General features: G+C 26.1%; 4 protein-coding genes and 1 long non-coding RNA gene across 6 annotated transcripts; all 5 read left to right on the forward strand.

The window, feature by feature from the left end:
- Positions 1-715: 715 nt before the first annotated feature.
- Positions 716-1,707, forward strand: LOC124957212. Its single transcript, XM_047514049.1, has 4 exons — positions 716-871; positions 1,008-1,127; positions 1,242-1,359; positions 1,445-1,707. Exons 1-4 carry the CDS (start codon positions 716-718, stop codon positions 1,705-1,707), a joined length of 657 nt encoding a protein of 218 aa, XP_047370005.1.
- Positions 1,708-1,877: 170 nt separating this feature from the next.
- LOC124957385 lies at positions 1,878-2,240 on the forward strand. Its single transcript, XR_007103511.1, has 3 exons — positions 1,878-1,924; positions 2,027-2,117; positions 2,214-2,240. It is a non-coding gene; the product is annotated as an uncharacterized LOC124957385 (long non-coding RNA).
- A 1,794-nt stretch (positions 2,241-4,034) lies between these two features.
- LOC124957381 lies at positions 4,035-6,422 on the forward strand. 2 transcript variants are annotated; one of them, XM_047514376.1, is made up of 6 exons: positions 4,994-5,062; positions 5,172-5,297; positions 5,400-5,490; positions 5,611-5,756; positions 5,994-6,126; positions 6,204-6,422. In XM_047514376.1, exons 1-6 carry the CDS (start codon positions 5,013-5,015, stop codon positions 6,252-6,254), a joined length of 597 nt encoding a protein of 198 aa, XP_047370332.1. In that variant the 5' UTR covers positions 4,994-5,012; the 3' UTR covers positions 6,255-6,422. The 2 variants fall into 2 exon arrangements, with proteins under 2 accessions (XP_047370333.1, XP_047370332.1); XM_047514377.1 differs by lacking the exons at positions 4,994-5,062; positions 5,400-5,490; positions 5,611-5,756; positions 5,994-6,126; positions 6,204-6,422 and adding exons at positions 4,035-4,201; positions 4,342-4,461; positions 4,597-4,714 and having other exon boundaries at positions 5,172-5,259.
- Positions 6,423-8,660: 2,238 nt separating this feature from the next.
- Positions 8,661-10,544, forward strand: LOC124957382. Its single transcript, XM_047514378.1, has 6 exons — positions 8,661-8,890; positions 8,999-9,290; positions 9,431-9,550; positions 9,682-9,799; positions 10,257-10,382; positions 10,485-10,544. Exons 2-5 carry the CDS (start codon positions 9,069-9,071, stop codon positions 10,280-10,282), a joined length of 486 nt encoding a protein of 161 aa, XP_047370334.1. The 5' UTR covers positions 8,661-8,890; positions 8,999-9,068; the 3' UTR covers positions 10,283-10,382; positions 10,485-10,544.
- Positions 10,545-14,128: 3,584 nt separating this feature from the next.
- Positions 14,129-16,501, forward strand: LOC124957378. Its single transcript, XM_047514374.1, has 9 exons — positions 14,129-14,321; positions 14,459-14,578; positions 14,697-14,814; positions 14,901-15,159; positions 15,245-15,376; positions 15,477-15,567; positions 15,669-15,814; positions 16,179-16,311; positions 16,389-16,501. The coding sequence occupies exons 1-9, from the start codon at positions 14,163-14,165 to the stop codon at positions 16,437-16,439; spliced, it is 1,209 nt and encodes a 402-aa protein (XP_047370330.1). The 5' UTR covers positions 14,129-14,162; the 3' UTR covers positions 16,440-16,501.
- Positions 16,502-17,522: the final 1,021 nt, after the last annotated feature.

A 17,522-nucleotide genomic window follows, 5' to 3' on the forward strand; every position in this document is an offset into this window, starting at 1 on the left:
GGAAGTAAAGTACATGGAATAATTATTATTATCTGTGTTCTTTTATAATATGATTTGAATACCTGAAAAATTCAAGTCAATCTTTTCTGTTTCCAAAAAATTCCAAAAATTGAATTGATAAGAATTATTGTTCTAAACATTTTCTCGATTAATAGAATAATAATGTTGATCTGATTTAAGTGACATTTGTATATATGAACATACGAAGACTCGTTTAAATAGATATTAACATTTAACGAACATTTGTTATCCAATAGTTGACATACAAATGATAACACTATAACGTCAACGCGTGAAATACTTAAACTTTATTTTATCGAAGTGTACGATACGTCCGTCAATGTCAAGCGACAAAAGTGAACTGCGTGAGAATGAGGCGGTCCGAAGTGTTGGATTCGCAACGCGCATGCTCCTGCGGCAGAAGGGTTGAAGTAATTTACAATGCAGAGAAAGGGTAAGAAAATGACATGATAGCTAGGAAGAGAAACATATGTTAAATTTTATAGTATTGAACGGTTAAAAAAAGAAAGCCATAAGAACCACGGAATCATTTTACGGGATTATGCTATTTTTTATTTCAAGCAAATTTCTCGGCCTTGAATCGAATTGAATTATTAAATGTTCACTGGAAAAGGGATGATTAGAATAATTAATAAAGGTACGCCTGCGTGGGGTTGAAAACAATCGATGTTGAACGACCCCAGCAGACGTCATTATGCTTTCGAAGGAGGAAGATTATATTGACAACGAGTATTACACTATGAATCGTAAATTTTTTCATTTAATTGGATTATGCCAAAAGACATCATTTAAGAACATAATTCATATTTGTTTCATTAATGTCATGCTAGCTTTTGCATTATTCGCACAGGTAACCATAGTTGAATTAATTTATGTACAATACATTTGTGCAATTTTTGAATATAATGAATAATTCAGAGAATGGATTCAATACTTTGACATATAATTATATAAGTATAAATATTATTTTTCATTTCTTCTTTTAGATTTATTTTCTCTTCATCTCTGAAAAAAAATTAATATTGATCGCCAAATTACTGGAAACGTCCTTGCCTACATTATGCTTTACATCTTGCTATTGCAATCTATTGTTGAAGGAAAGAATTGTCCGTTCTACGTGAAAACCTATTTTTTCTCTTATTTTTTGTTTTTTTACTCAAAATGACATATGTTTCTATCGTAATAATAATTAATTTAACATAACTCTGTAATAATTTCAGATGAAGAAAATACTTTATCGTATGAAATTCGATTGGGATGACCTAGCAAACAAACCAGAACTAATGATACTGAAGAAATATGCTGAAATTAGTAGACTTTGTACAATAATAATCGCAAGTAAATGAATACAATTTATTCGGTATACCAGAATGTGTTATAAATATTTATCAATTACTTTTAAATTGTGCTTTTTCCCTTACAGTCTCCATTTATCTTTATATTGTATTTTTGATATTTCCATCATTGTTAAGTGTGTTTCGATACGATCTTGGTTTTATAAATGAAACTGAATTATTATTACCAATTCGTGCTGACTATTTCATGAAAAATCGTATGCTTTATTTCATTGCACTTACAATTGAATACATAATTATATTAATCGCTGCCACGGTAGGAATTGCTAACTATTCCATGTTTGTAGCAATTGTACAGCATGCTTGTGCACTTTTTACCATCATTCAGTAAGTAAATCAATTGCAACGATATACGCATGCTGCACAAGAAAAATTATTTTCACTATTATTGTTTTTTGGAGTTTATTATTTATTTATTTTAGATGGAGAGTAATTGAAAGATTTGTAAACAATCAACAAAGTTTCTATTATTCGAATAATAAAAGTGTAAAAACCGATGAAAGGGAATGGATAATCTATATCATAAATTTTTATAATAACGCGATCGAGTATGTATCTCTTATTACGAGACTCACGTTTTTATTATTTTTAATGTTTACGAATTTCCAAATACTAATATTATAATATTTCTCTTTTTGATATCATTCAAGATTTATTGATTTAATGAAATCATTTTACGAAGGAATTCATCTGTTCGAAGAATTGTTTGGATTTACATATATTCTGCTAGATTATTTTTACGTAAATATTTTATTATTATATATAAGTATCAAAAAGAGAATTGAATATAAAAATTATATATCCCTTATCGAGAAAAGTCAAGAAATTTGTTTTTAGTTATTTCAGATCATTTCTCTAACTCCTAGTAAGACCGAAGGATTAACAAAACTCTTCTATGTTATTTCATCTTTTTTCGTAATATATGTTTACTTTTTTCTCGGACAAAATGTAATAAATCACACCTCCAACGTATTTACAATATTGTAGGTATTTTTATTTCACCAAGTATGATCCAATAATTTCATGCGATTTCCACTTCATATTAAATATATATATATATATATGTATATGTATATATAATTAAATAAATATTATAGAATATAAATGAAAGCTCAAATAATTTGAGCTTTGTCATATTTGTCAGAAATCACACGAACTTAAGAAATTAATCAAAAATTATTTTCTATTAAACGAATACAATAAACATGTGTTATATGATCGATATTAATTTTTTTCAGTTGTCAAATTCCATTTTATTCGTTATCTTTGAAGACGCAAAATTTGTTACTCTTTTTGATAATGAGAAGCATGAGGCCATGCAATTTATCGGTGATGGGTGCTATTGTTGTATCCAATGATCTGTTTGCTACGGTAAAATATTTTTTTATTATATACAAACACGATGTAACAATTAAACGCAATATACTAATCGTAATCTTCCTTACTAGTTAATGCGGAAATCATTTTCTTTTGCTATGGTATTATATAGCTTGCAATGATTTTGATAATGAAAGATATAATATGATCGTTTATGGTTATGGATAATGTCATTTAAATGGATTATTATTAATTAAACGAGTAAAGGCAATTTTTTAATGCTTTGTATAGAAATATTGTACTTCTTAATGGCTATTTAATATCTCTTAGATTTAATAAACTTTATGTAATTCTTTTACGATAACATTTATTTTAGGATAATTAAATTTTTTAATTGTAGAAAAAATGTTTCATATTTTCGATCTATATAAATAATATTTATCTTTTCTTTTCTTTTCTTTTCTTTTTTTTTTTTTTTCTTTTCTTTGAAGAATAATGATTATCTGAAATCTCTAAATGAAGAAAATATTTTCGTATGAATAATTCTAAACTGAGAGAAAAATGATTGCAACAAATAATAGAAGAATTTAAACGGAGCATATTAATAACAATTATATTAATAATAATAATAATAATAATAATAAATGAGAAAATAAATAAAATAAAAAAAAAATATATAAAATAAAAATATGATTATTTAAATTCATATCAATTCTGTTTTCACAAAAATTCCCAGAATTGAATTGATACGAATTAGTGTCCTGAATATATCATGGATTTAACAGAGAATAATATTAATCTGGGGCAAATGATTCACCCTGTACATTTGTATTTATTAAAACAAACGACAACTAATTCAGATAGATATTAACACTTAACAAACATTTCTTATCCACTTGTTAACATGCAAATGATACCGTTATGGCATTAAGTACTTAAGCTTTACTTCGATGAAGGAATCTATTGGTCTGTCAAGGTCGAGGGACAGAAGTGAACTGCGTGCGAATGAGGCGTTCCGAAGGGGTGGATCCGCAACGCGCATGCTCCTGCAGGAGAAGGGTTGGAGTAATTTGCGATGTAAAAAAGGGATAAGAAAATGAGATGATAGGTGGGAAGTTATACATGTGTTTAATTGTATGATATCGTACACTGCAAAAGACGAACGCCATAAGAAAATTGAAAACATTTATGGGAACTTTCTATTATTTATTTCAAGCAAATTTCTTGGCATCGAATCGAATTGAATTATTTATTATTCACTTCAAGAGAGACGATTAGAAATATTAATGAAGATACGCTTACGTGGGGTTGAAGATAATCAATGTTGGAGGACCTCAATAGTCGGCAATATGCTTTCGAAGGAGGATGATTATATTGACAACGAGTATTATATTTACAATCGTCGATTTTTTCGTTTAATTGGATTTTGGCAACATCAGACGTCATCTAAGAATGTAATTTATATTTGTTTCATTAATTTCATGTTATTATTTGGATCATTTGAACAGGTATTTGTCATTGTATTGATTTCTATGAACTTTTTTCTTTATACTATTCTTGAATATAATAAATTCTAAAGAGAATATATTAAATATTATGAGGTATTATTTATTAAATATAAATAATATTTTTTTATTGTTTCCTTTAGATTTATTTTCTGTTCATGTCTGAAAGAAAATTAATGTCAATCGCCAAATTATTGGAAACATCATTGCCAACATTATGCTTTGGATCTTGCTATTGTAATTTATTGCTGAATTATAGAATTGTTCGTTTCTACGAGAAAACAAATTTTGCCCTCCGATTTTTTCTTTTTTTTTTTTTTTTTTTTTTTTTTTTTCTAAACGACATATTTTTTCAAAGTTATAATAATTAATTTAACATAATTACGTAATAATTTCAGATGAAGAAAATTCTTTATCGTATCAAATTCGATTGGGATAATCTTGCAGACAAACCAGAATTAATAATACTTAAGAAATACGCTGAAATTAGTCGACTTTGTACAATAGTAATCGCACGTAAGTTGATTACATTATATATGAAGAATAAATGGAATGTATTATAAAAATTTATTAATTAATTTGCATTTGCACTTTTTCCTTTACAGTCTCCTTTTATTTTTATATCGTATTTTTCATATTTCCATCATTGTTAAGTGTTTTTCAATATTTTCTTGGTTTTATAAATGAAACGGAATTAATATTACCAATTCGTGTTGAATATTTCATGAAAAATCGTATGCTTTATTTCTTTGCGCTTACAATTGAGTATATAATTATATTAATCGCGGCCACGGTAGGAATTGCTAACTATACCATGTTTATAGCAATTGTACAGCATGCATGTGCACTTCTTACAATCGTGAAGTGAGTAAATCAATCATGATTATAAGTATACAGCAAGAGAAAAAATATTTTTCCCTATTGCGATTTCTTTTTTTTTTTTTGCGTCAAATTATTTATTTATTTATTTTAGGTGGAAAGCAATTGAAAGATTTATAGACAATCGACACAATTTTTATTATACGATTACTAGTCGTGAATTAATCGAGGAAAGACAATGGATAATCGATATCATAAAATTCTATAATAAAGCAATCGAGTTTGTATCTTATCTTACGAGACTGATATATTTATTATTTTTAGAATTTACAACTTGTCAGATATTAATATAATAATATTTCCCTTTATGATATCATTCAAGATTTATCGATTTATTGAAATTATTTTACGAGACAATTCATCTGCTCCAAGAATTATTCGGATTTATATTTTTTTTGATAGATTATTTTTACGTAAGTATTATTATATATAATTATTATATATTCATGTATAAATAAGAAAAAAAAATAATAATAATTAATTCTAAATTATATACACCTTTTATTGAGAAATGACGAGATATTTGTTTTTAGTTATTTCAGTTACTTTCTCTAAGTTTTAATAAAACCGAAGGTTTAACAAAGTTCTTATATATTATTGGATCTCTTTTCGTAATATATGTTTACTTTTATCTCGGACAAAATGTAATAAATCACACCTCCAACGTATTTACAATATTGTAGGTATTTTTATTTCACCAAGTATGGTCCAATAATTTCATGCAATTTCCATATATATATATATATATGTATATATAATTAAATAAATATTACAGAATGTAAATGAAAGCTCAAATAATTTGAGCTTTGTCATATTTGTTAGAAATCGCACGAACTTAAGAAATTAATCAGAAATGATTTTCTATTAAACGAATACAATAAACATGTGTTATATTACGGATATTAATTTTTTCCAGCTGTCAAATTCCATTTTATTCGTTATCTTTGAAGACGCAAAATTTGTTACTCTTTTTAATAATGAGAAGTATGAGGCCATGCAGTTTATCGGTAATGGGTGCTATTGTTGTATCCCATGATCTTTTTGCAACGGTAAAATATTTTCTTATTATATATAATCACGATATAACAATTAATCGAAATATACTAATCGTAATCTTTTTTACTAGTTTATGCGTAAGTCATTTTCTATCGCTATGGTATTGTATAGCTTGCAATGATTTTGATAATGAAAAATTTAATATGATCGTTTGTGGTTATGGATAATGTCATTTAAATGGATTATTATTAATTGTCTTTCCTTTTATTCTGCTACCTTTTTTTCTTTTTTTTTCTTTTTATCAATTATTACTTATACCAATAAACGCAATTTTTGAATGCTTCATGCAGAATTATTGGACTTTTTAATTTCTATTTAATATTTTTTAGATTTAATAAACTTTATGTAATTATTTAACGATAACATTCATTTTTGGATAATTAAATATTCGCATGAAATATTGATACGTGATATTAATATTTATGTAATGTAACATAATTTTCTGTTTATTTTTTTTTCTTCAGTTACGTTCATCGAACAAATTATATTTCATAAGAATAATAAATTATCCTTTACGTTTTTAAATGACTCACCCGATAGATCAGTTTGTTCGGACGATACAAAAAATTTGTACAGACGTATATTCGCATTAAATGATTATTTCTATTTTATTCTTGGTTGATAAAATGTAAATTATTTTTTATATATATATATATATATATATATATATATATATATAAATATATTTATGCAGTGGAGAAAAAAATATAATTAATGATAAATTTGTTATTTGATATTTTCATCGTACACCTTTTTCAAACTGTTATCCAAAAAGGAAAAAAAAAAAAAAAGATAATACGACTTTTTTCTTTCGGTTTTTTTTTTTTAAAACTTCTTTGACATTTTGATTTCAAACGCTCCAATAATTTTTTGAGCTTATAGTGTAATGATTGTTTTGTTTTGTTTTTTTTTTTTAAATGTCCTTTTCATGATATCTTATAAACAGACAAAAAATGTGTTAATTGTATAGAAAAAAAAAAAAAAAAAAAAAAAAAAAAAATCTTGAGATATCGTAAAAAAAAAGGAAAACAAAAAAGAAAATATCGGTGTTCTTGAAATCTCTTCAAAATAATGAAATGAAATGTTGTCGAAGAGAAAAAAAATTCTCTCGAACTATTCTATCTTACTTGAAATAATAATTTGTTAACATTGTTACGAATATTTGTTAAACATGAAATTAATAAAAATAACACTTGCCATTTTTATATGATAGAAAATGGAATAAATAGTTTTGAGACATTTATTAACATTGAACGATATTACTTACTTTACATGAATTCAAATTCGTCGAGGTACCACGTCACTTTCTTGATATTCGAGAGACGAAAGTAAACTTAGGTGGAATGGGACGATAAATAGGGTTGTGTCCGTGATGCGCATGACCTTGAAATAAAAAGAATAAAATCATTTACAATTCCAATAAATAAAGAAGATGAAGGTGTTAAGAGAGTGATGTAATATCAGCGAAGAGATACAGATGTTTCAGTGGTTTTTGGACGAAAAGGGAGAGATGCTCGTAAAAATTAATAAAAAAAAAAAAAATTATGGTAATAATTGTAATTACACGTATCCTATTAAAATAAACTTTGATAAATTTTGGTGAACAATTAACTACTGATCTCTTATGATACAGCTATTCCGGAACAAGATAATTACGATTATAAGAATTATTCTCTTGAGTATTTGTTCGATAAAATAAAAAATAAAGCAGGTATGGTATAAGCGACTCACCCAATATATTTTTTGCAGGAACGTTCGAACGGATATTTTTTATCATTGAACGATCATTAATTATCACACTTATTAAAGTTCAAATGATAAGAATATAACGCTAATTTTTTAGTTAAGTATTAGGTTGGAAATTATGAAACGGGCGTTTTTGTTTAGTTATTTATTTTCATTCAACGCCCGTTTCATAGTTTCCAATCTAATATATAAGTATTAGATTGGAAACTATGAAACGGGGTTTTTTGTTTAGTTATTTCTTTTCATTCAACGCCCGTTTCATAGTTTCCAACCTAATACTAACTCGTAATAATGAGTACTAGCTCTTTAATTGTAGAAAAAAGATTTCGTATTTTCGATCTATGTAATTAGTATTATTCTTTTCTGGTCTTTTTTTTTTTTTCTTTCCTTTGAAGAATAATGATTATCTGAGACCTCTAAATGAAGAAAATATTTTCGAATGGATAATTCTAAACTGAGAGAAAAATGATTGCAACAAATAATAGAAGAATTTAAACGGACCATATTAATAACAATTATATTAATAATAATAATAATAATAATAATAAATGAGAAAATACATAAAATAAAAAAAAATATATAAAATAAAAATATGATTATTTAAATTCATATCAATTCTGTTTTCACAAAAATTCCCAGAATTGAATTGATACGAATTAGTGTCCTGAATATATCATGGATTTAACAGAAAATAATATTAATCTGGGGCAAATGATTCGCCCTGTACATTTGTATTTATTAAAACAAACGACGACTAATTCAGATAGATATTAACACTTAACAAACATTTCTTATCCACTTGTTAACATGCAAATGATACCGTTATGGCATTAAGTACTTAAGCTTTACTTCGATGAAGGAATCTATTGGTCTGTCAAGGTCGAGGGACAGAAGTGAACTGCGTGCGAATGAGGCGTTCCGAAGGGGTGGATCCGCAACGCGCATGCTCCTGCAGGAGAAGGGTTGGAGTAATTTGCGATGTAAAAAAGGGATAAGAAAATGAGATGATAGGTGGGAAGTTATACATGTGTTTAATTGTATGATATCGTACACTGCAAAAGACGAACGCCATAAGAAAATTGAAAACATTTATGGGAACTTTCTATTATTTATTTCAAGCAAATTTCTTGGCATCGAATCGAATTGAATTATTTATTATTCACTTGAAGAGAGACGATTAGAAATATTAATGAAGATACGCTTACGTGGGGTTGAAGATAATCAATGTTGGAGGACCTCAATAGTCGGCAATATGCTTTCGAAGGAGGATGATTATATTGACAACGAGTATTATATTTACAATCGTCGATTTTTTCGTTTAATTGGATTTTGGCAACATCAGACGTCATCTAAGAATGTAATTTATATTTGTTTCATTAATTTCATGTTATTATTTGGATCATTTGAACAGGTATTTGTCATTGTATTGATTTCTATAAACTCTTTTCTTTATACTATTCTTGAATATAATAAATTCTAAAGAGAATATATTAAATATTATGAGGTATTATTTATTAAATATAAATAATATTTTTTTATTGTTTCCTTTAGATTTATTTTCTGTTCATGTCTGAAAGAAAATTAATGTCAATCGCCAAATTATTGGAAACATCATTGCCAACATTATGCTTTGGATCTTGCTATTGTAATTTATTGCTGAATTATAGAATTGTTCGTTTCTACGAGAAAACAAATTTTGCCCTCCGATTTTTTCTTTTTTTTTTTTTTTTTTTTTTTATCTAAACGACATATTTTTTCAAAGTTATAATAATTAATTTAACATAATTACGTAATAATTTCAGATGAAGAAAATTCTTTATCGTATCAAATTCGATTGGGATAATCTTGCAGACAAACCAGAATTAATAATACTTAAGAAATACGCTGAAATTAGTCGACTTTGTACAATAGTAATCGCACGTAAGTTCATTACATTATATATGAAGAATAAATGAAATGTATTATAAAAATTTATTAATTAATTTGCATTTGCACTTTTTCCCTTACAGTCTCCTTTTATTTTTATATCGTATTTTTCATATTTCCATCATTGTTAAGTGTTTTTCAATATTTTCTTGGTTTTATAAATGAAACGGAATTAATATTACCAATTCGTGTTGAATATTTCATGAAAAATCGTATGCTTTATTTCTTTGCGCTTACAATTGAATATATAATTATATTAATCGCGGCCACGGTAGGAATTGCTAACTATACCATGTTTATAGCAATTGTACAGCATGCATGTGCACTTCTTACAATCGTGAAGTGAGTAAATCAATCATGATTATAAGTATACAGCAAGAGAAAAAATATTTTTCCCTATTGCGATTTCTTTTTTTTTTTTTGCGTCAAATTATTTATTTATTTATTTTAGGTGGAAAGCAATTGAAAGATTTATAGACAATCGACACAATTTTTATTATACGATTACTAGTCGTGAATTAATCGAGGAAAGACAATGGATAATCGATATCATAAAATTCTATAATAAAGCAATCGAGTTTGTATCTTATCTTACGAGACTGATATATTTATTATTTTTAGAATTTACAACTTGTCAGATATTAATATAATAATATTTCCCTTTATGATATCATTCAAGATTTATCGATTTATTGAAATTATTTTACGAGACAATTCATCTGCTCGAAGAATTATTCGGATTTATATTTTTTTTGATAGATTATTTTTACGTAAGTATTATTATATATAATTATTATATATTCATGTATAAATAAGAAAAAAAAATAATAATAATTAATTCTAAATTATATACACCTTTTATTGAGAAATGACGAGATATTTGTTTTTAGTTATTTCAGTTACTTTCTCTAAGTTTTAATAAAACCGAAGGTTTAACAAAGTTCTTATATATTATTGGATCTCTTTTCGTAATATATGTTTACTTTTATCTCGGACAAAATGTAATAAATCACACCTCCAACGTATTTACAATATTGTAGGTATTTTTATTTCACCAAGTATGGTCCAATAATTTCATGCAATTTCCATATATATATATATATATATGTATATATAATTAAATAAATATTACAGAATGTAAATGAAAGCTCAAATAATTTGAGCTTTGTCATATTTGTTAGAAATCGCATGAACTTAAGAAATTAATCAGAAATGATTTTCTATTAAACGAATACAATAAACATGTGTTATATGACGGATATTAATTTTTTCCAGCTGTCAAATTCCATTTTATTCGTTATCTTTGAAGACGCAAAATTTGTTACTCTTTTTAATAATGAGAAGTATGAGGCCATGCAGTTTATCGGTAATGGGTGCTATTGTTGTATCCCATGATCTTTTTGCAACGGTAAAATATTTTCTTATTATATATAATCACGATATAACAATTAATCGAAATATACTAATCGTAATCTTTTTTACTAGTTTATGCGTAAGTCATTTTCTATCGCTATGGTATTGTATAGCTTGCAATGATTTTGATAATGAAAAATTTAATATGATCGTTTGTGGTTATGGATAATGTCATTTAAATGGATTATTATTAATTGTCTTTCCTTTTATTCTGCTACCTTTTTTTCTTTTTTTTTCTTTTTATCAATTATTACTTATACCAATAAACGCAATTTTTGAATGCTTCATGCAGAATTATTGGACTTTTTAATTTCTATTTAATATTTTTTAGATTTAATAAACTTTATGTAATTATTTAACGATAACATTCATTTTTGGATAATTAAATATTCGCATGAAATATTGATACGTGATATTAATATTTATGTAATGTAACATAATTTTCTGTTTATTTTTTTTTCTTCAGTTACGTTCATCGAACAAATTATATTTCATAAGAATAATAAATTATCCTTTACGTTTTTAAATGACTCACCCGATAGATCAGTTTGTTCGGACGATACAAAAAATTTGTACAGACGTATATTCGCATTAAATGATTATTTCTATTTTATTCTTGGTTGATAAAATGTAAATTATTTTATATATATATATATATATATATATATATATATATATATATATATAAATATATTTATGCAGTGGAGAAAAAAATATAATTAATGATAAATTTGTTATTTGATATTTTCATCGTACACCTTTTTCAAACTGTTATCCAAAAAGGAAAGAAAAAAAAAAAAAAAGATAATACGACTTTTTTCTTTCAGTTTTTTTTTTTAAAACTTCTTCGACATTTTGATTTCAAACGCTCCAATAATTTTTTGAGCTTATAGTGTAATGATTGTTTTGTTTTGTTTTTTTTTTTTAAATGTCCTTTTCATGATATCTTATAAACAGACAAAAAATGTGTTAATTGTATAGAAAAAAAAAAAAAAAAAAAAAAAAAAAAATCTTGAGATATCGTAAAAAAAAAGGAAAACAAAAAAGAAAATATCGGTGTTCTTGAAATCTCTTCAAAATAATGAAATGAAATGTTGTCGAAGAGAAAAAAAATTCTCTCGAACTATTCTATCTTACTTGAAATAATAATTTGTTAACATTGTTACGAATATTTGTTAAACATGAAATTAATAAAAATAACACTTGCCATTTTTATATGATAGAAAATGGAATAAATAGTTTTGAGACATTTATTAACATTGAACGATATTACTTACTTTACATGAATTCAAATTCGTCGAGGTACCACGTCACTTTCTTGATAATCGAGAGACGAAAGTGAACTTAGGTGGAAAGAGACGATGAATAGGGTTGTGTCAGTGATCCGCATGACCTTGAAATAAAAAGAATAAAATCATTTACAATTCCAATAAATAAAGAAGATGAAGGTGTTAAGAGAGTGATGTAATATCAGCGAAGAGATACAGATGTTTCAGTGGTTTTTGGACGAAAAGGGAGAGATGCTCGTAAAAATTAATAAAAAAAAAAAAAAAAATTATGGTAATAATTGTAATTACACGTATCCTATTAAAATAAACTTTGATAAATTTTGGTGAACAATTAACTTCTGATCTCTTATGATACAGCTATTCCGGAACAAGATAATTACAATTATAAGAATTATTCTCTTGAGTATTTGTTCGATAAAATAAAAAATAAAGCAGGTATGGTATAAGCGACTCACCCTATATATTTTTTGCAGGAACGTTCGAACGGATATTTTTTATCATTGAACGATCATTAATTATCACACTTATTAAAGTTCAAATGATAAGAATATAACGCTAATGTTTTAGTTAAGTATTAGGTTGGAAATTATGAAACGGGCGTTTTTGTTTAGTTATTTATTTTCATTCAACGCCCGTTTCATAGTTTCCAACCTAATACTAACTCGTAATAATGAGTACTAGCTCTTTAATTGTAGAAAAAAGATTTCGTATTTTCGATCTATGTAATTAGTATTATTCTTTTCTGGTCTTTTTTTTTTTTTTCTTTTCTTTGAAGAATAATGATTATCTGAGACCTCTAAATGAAGAAAATATTTTCGAATGAATAATTTTAAACTGAGAGAAAAATGATTGCAACAAATAATAGAAGAATTTAAACGGACCATATTAATAACAATTATATTAATAATAATAATAATAATAATAAGTGAGAAACTACATTCCGAATATGTAGATTGAATATTACTGTTATTATAAAAAATATATAAAATAAAAATATGATTATCTATATTCATATCTATTCTGTTTTCACAAAAATTCCCAGAATTGAATTGATACGAATTAGTGTCCTGAATATATCATGGATTTAACAGAAAATAATATTAATCTGGGGCAAATGATTCACCCTGTACATTTGTATTTATTAAAACAAACGACGACTAATTCAGATAGATATTAACACTTAACAAACATTTCTTATTCACTTGTTAACATGCAAATGATACCGTTATGGCATTAAGTACTTAAGCTTTACTTCGATGAAGGGATCTATTGGTCTGTCAAGGTCGAGGGACAGAAGTGAACTGCGTGCGAATGAGGCGTTCCGAAGGGGTGGATCCGCAACGCGCATGCACCTGCAGGAGAAGGGTTGGAGTAATTTGCGATGTAAAAAAGGGATAAGAAAATGAGATGATAGGTGGGAAGTTATACATGTGTTTAATTGTATGATATCGTACACTGCAAAAGACGAACGCCATAAGAAAATTGAAAACATTTATGGGAACCTTCTATTATTTATTTCAAGCAAATTTCTTGGCATCGAATCGAATTGAATTATTTATTATTCACTTGAAGAGAGACGATTAGAAATATTAATGAAGATACGCTTGCGTGGGGTTGAAGATAATCAATGTTGGAGTACCTCAATAGTCGGCAATATGCTTTCGAAGGAGGATGATTATATTGACAACGAGTATTATATTTACAATCGTCGATTTTTTCGTCTAATTGGATTATGGCATCGTCAGACCTCATCTAAGAATATTATTTATATTTGTTTCATTAATATCATACTACTATTAGGATCATTCGAACAGGTAATAGTTATTGAATTGATTTCTGTACACTTCTGTTATAGAATTTTTGAATATAATAAATTGTACGGAGAATATATTAAATATTATGACGTATTATTTATTAAATATAAATAATATTTTTTTATTGTTAACTTTAGGTTTATTATCTCTTCACGTCTGTAAGAAAATTAATGATTATCGCCAAATTACTGGAAACGACTTTGCCTACATTATGCTTCGGATTTTGCTATTGCAATTTAGTGTTGAATGATAGAATTGTTCGTTTCTACGAGAAAACAAATTTTTCCTCTTATTCTTTTTTTTTTTTTTATTCTAAACGATATATGTTACCATCGTTGTAATAATAAATTTAACATAACTCTGTAATAATTTCAGATGAAGAAAATTCTTTATCGTATCAAGTCCGATTGGGATGAACTAGCAAATAAACCAGAAATAATGATACTGAAGAAATATGCCGATATTAGTAGACTTTGTACAATAATAATCGCAAGTAAGTGTATAGACGATATGCAGAGTAACAGAATGTATTATAAAAATTTATTAATTATATTTCATTATATTCTGTTTATCTTACAGTCTGCTTTTATCTTTATATTGTACTTTTGATATTTCCATCATTGCTTAATCTATTTCGATACATTTTTGGTACTATAAGTGAAACGGAATTAATATTACCAATTCGTGCTGATTATTTTAGAAAAAATCAAATGCTTTACTTCTTTACCCTTACAATTGAATATATAATTATATTAATCGGGTGCACGGCAGGTATTGCTAATTATTCTATGTTTATAGCAGTTGTATTGCATGCTTGTGCACTTTTCTCCATCATCCAGTAAGTAAATCAATTACGACAAATAAATATTTTCAAATATTTTCATTATTAGGATATTTTCCGGTTTATTATCAATTTATTTTAGATACAGGGTAGAAGAAAGATTTAAAAAAAGACCATCTAATTCTTATTATACAAATGTTAGAAGTGAATTATTAAAGGAAAATGAGAATGAATGGATTGTCAATCTCATAGAATTCTATAAAAGAGCGACCGAGTTTGTATCCCATTTTACGAATCTACAGGTTCATTATTTGTAGATTTAACAATTTATTAAATGTTAATAATATAGAATTTTGTTTTTGATTTTTATTAAGATTTGTCGCTTTATTAAAATCTTTTTACGAAGCTGTTCAAATAATCGCAGCATTATTGTCATTTACATTTATCCTTGTAGATTATTTTTACGTAAGTCGAAAAATATATAAATATACGTAGATATTTAAAAGAAATTTAATTTATCAAAAATATATTTCGTATACGAGAATTATCGTGAAATTTCTTTTCAGTTATTTCAGGTATTTTCTTTTAACCTTAACAAGATGGAAGGAATTGCAAAACTTCTCTACGTTATTTGTTCTCTGTTTGTAATATACATTTATACTTACGTCGCTCAAAATTTAATGGATCACAATGCTAACGTATATCTAATATTGTAGGTATTGCTATTACGTTATGACTGGTCCAATAATTTCGTGTGGTTTCAATTTCATCTTGAATATATGTATAATAGATAACTCGTTGACTTTGTTACATTATATTATGAAAAGGTGACAGAATAAATATAATTTTTTCTCGACAGAATCCGGTCCTTCGTCTGTACCTACAAAGATCACAAATTGAACAAAATCTCTAACTTTAACTTTTCATTGGGCGATTATGATAAATCTGAATTTTTTCATTATTGATCGAGACCGCACGATCTTAAGGATCGATAAAAAATTATTATCAATAATCCGGCCGATTAATTTTCCCGAATATGTAGATATCTTACGTATATGCGATATTAATTTTTACAGTTGCCAATTTCCGTTTTATTCGTTATCATTGAGAAATCAAAAATTGTTACTCTTCTTGACAATGTATAGCATGAGGCTTTGCGGTATATCCCTGATGGGCGCAATTTTTATATCCCATGAATTATTCGCAACGGTAAAATATTTTCTCAATAATTATATAACTAAGACATCGACTAAACACAGCATACTAATCGAAATCTTTCTTTCTAGGTCATTAGTAAGTCATTTTCTTTCGCTATGGTATTGTATAATATGCAATGAATTTAATAATAACATATATGATATAATTGATGATCATAATGTATTGCAATCATACGAATACAGTAGAGTTATTTGTAATTTGTTGTTGTTATATGAATAAATGCCATTTGTATATTACAATATAACATTTTTGCCTAACTATTTAATATCTTTTATCATTAGCCAATCTCAGGAGGATGATTTCAATGTATATTTTTTAATGATTGTATATTTTTCAAATATATTTTTTAATGATTGAATATTATTCGAATATTTACACGAGCTCATACGTGTAACATGTAAATATTCTTAATACCATGGGATGTTTGTAAAATTTCGTACGTATATACCATGGAAATATATATTTTTTTTTTTTTTTTTTCAAATAATCTTTAAAACTCGACATTGTTTGTTTTGTTTGATTTCATGTGTGATATATGTCAATGAAAGTAATCATCATTTGGTTCGATTATGTGTTTTCTACCAGGGATTTGTAGAGAGAAACATTAATTTAATTAAATGATTAATGAGAGAAACATTAATTCAATGATGATGCGATAGGAAAAGGAAACGTTGATCATAGAATGACATAGAAGTCGATTTGATAGATTAACAGATTATACAAGGAAATCTGGAAAAAAATATTACATTAGAATAAATAATTCACGTTACTTAACACGTTTAGAAACTTTGTGGAAGAATTGATTATAATCTTAGTTAATTGTTTAATAGGAATTGAAAGAATTCGAATTATTGAGACTCATTGATTTTTCGAATAAATATTTAAAAATTTGTTAGAGCCATTGTAATCTGCGGAATATATATTTCTCATCGATTATCCAATATGCAGAGTATTTTAGTTGTACAAACAACAAAATAATTTTTAATTGTATAGTTGGGATGTTTTATAACCTTGGCACTTAGAACAATTGTCATTCATGCAGAATGAATAATTTTGTCTCCAAAAAAAGATTTTGATATATCCTTTGAAGTCTCTGAAATAATGATAAATAGGCTCGATAAAGGATTTCCAATTTTGATATAATAATAAAAATTCATGAATCATTTGAACATGTAAAATTTTTGACTTTTTTTTTTTTTCTT

Source organism: Vespa velutina, chromosome 25 (assembly GCF_912470025.1).
Source record: "Vespa velutina chromosome 25, iVesVel2.1, whole genome shotgun sequence".
NCBI lineage: Eukaryota > Metazoa > Arthropoda > Insecta > Hymenoptera > Vespidae > Vespa > Vespa velutina.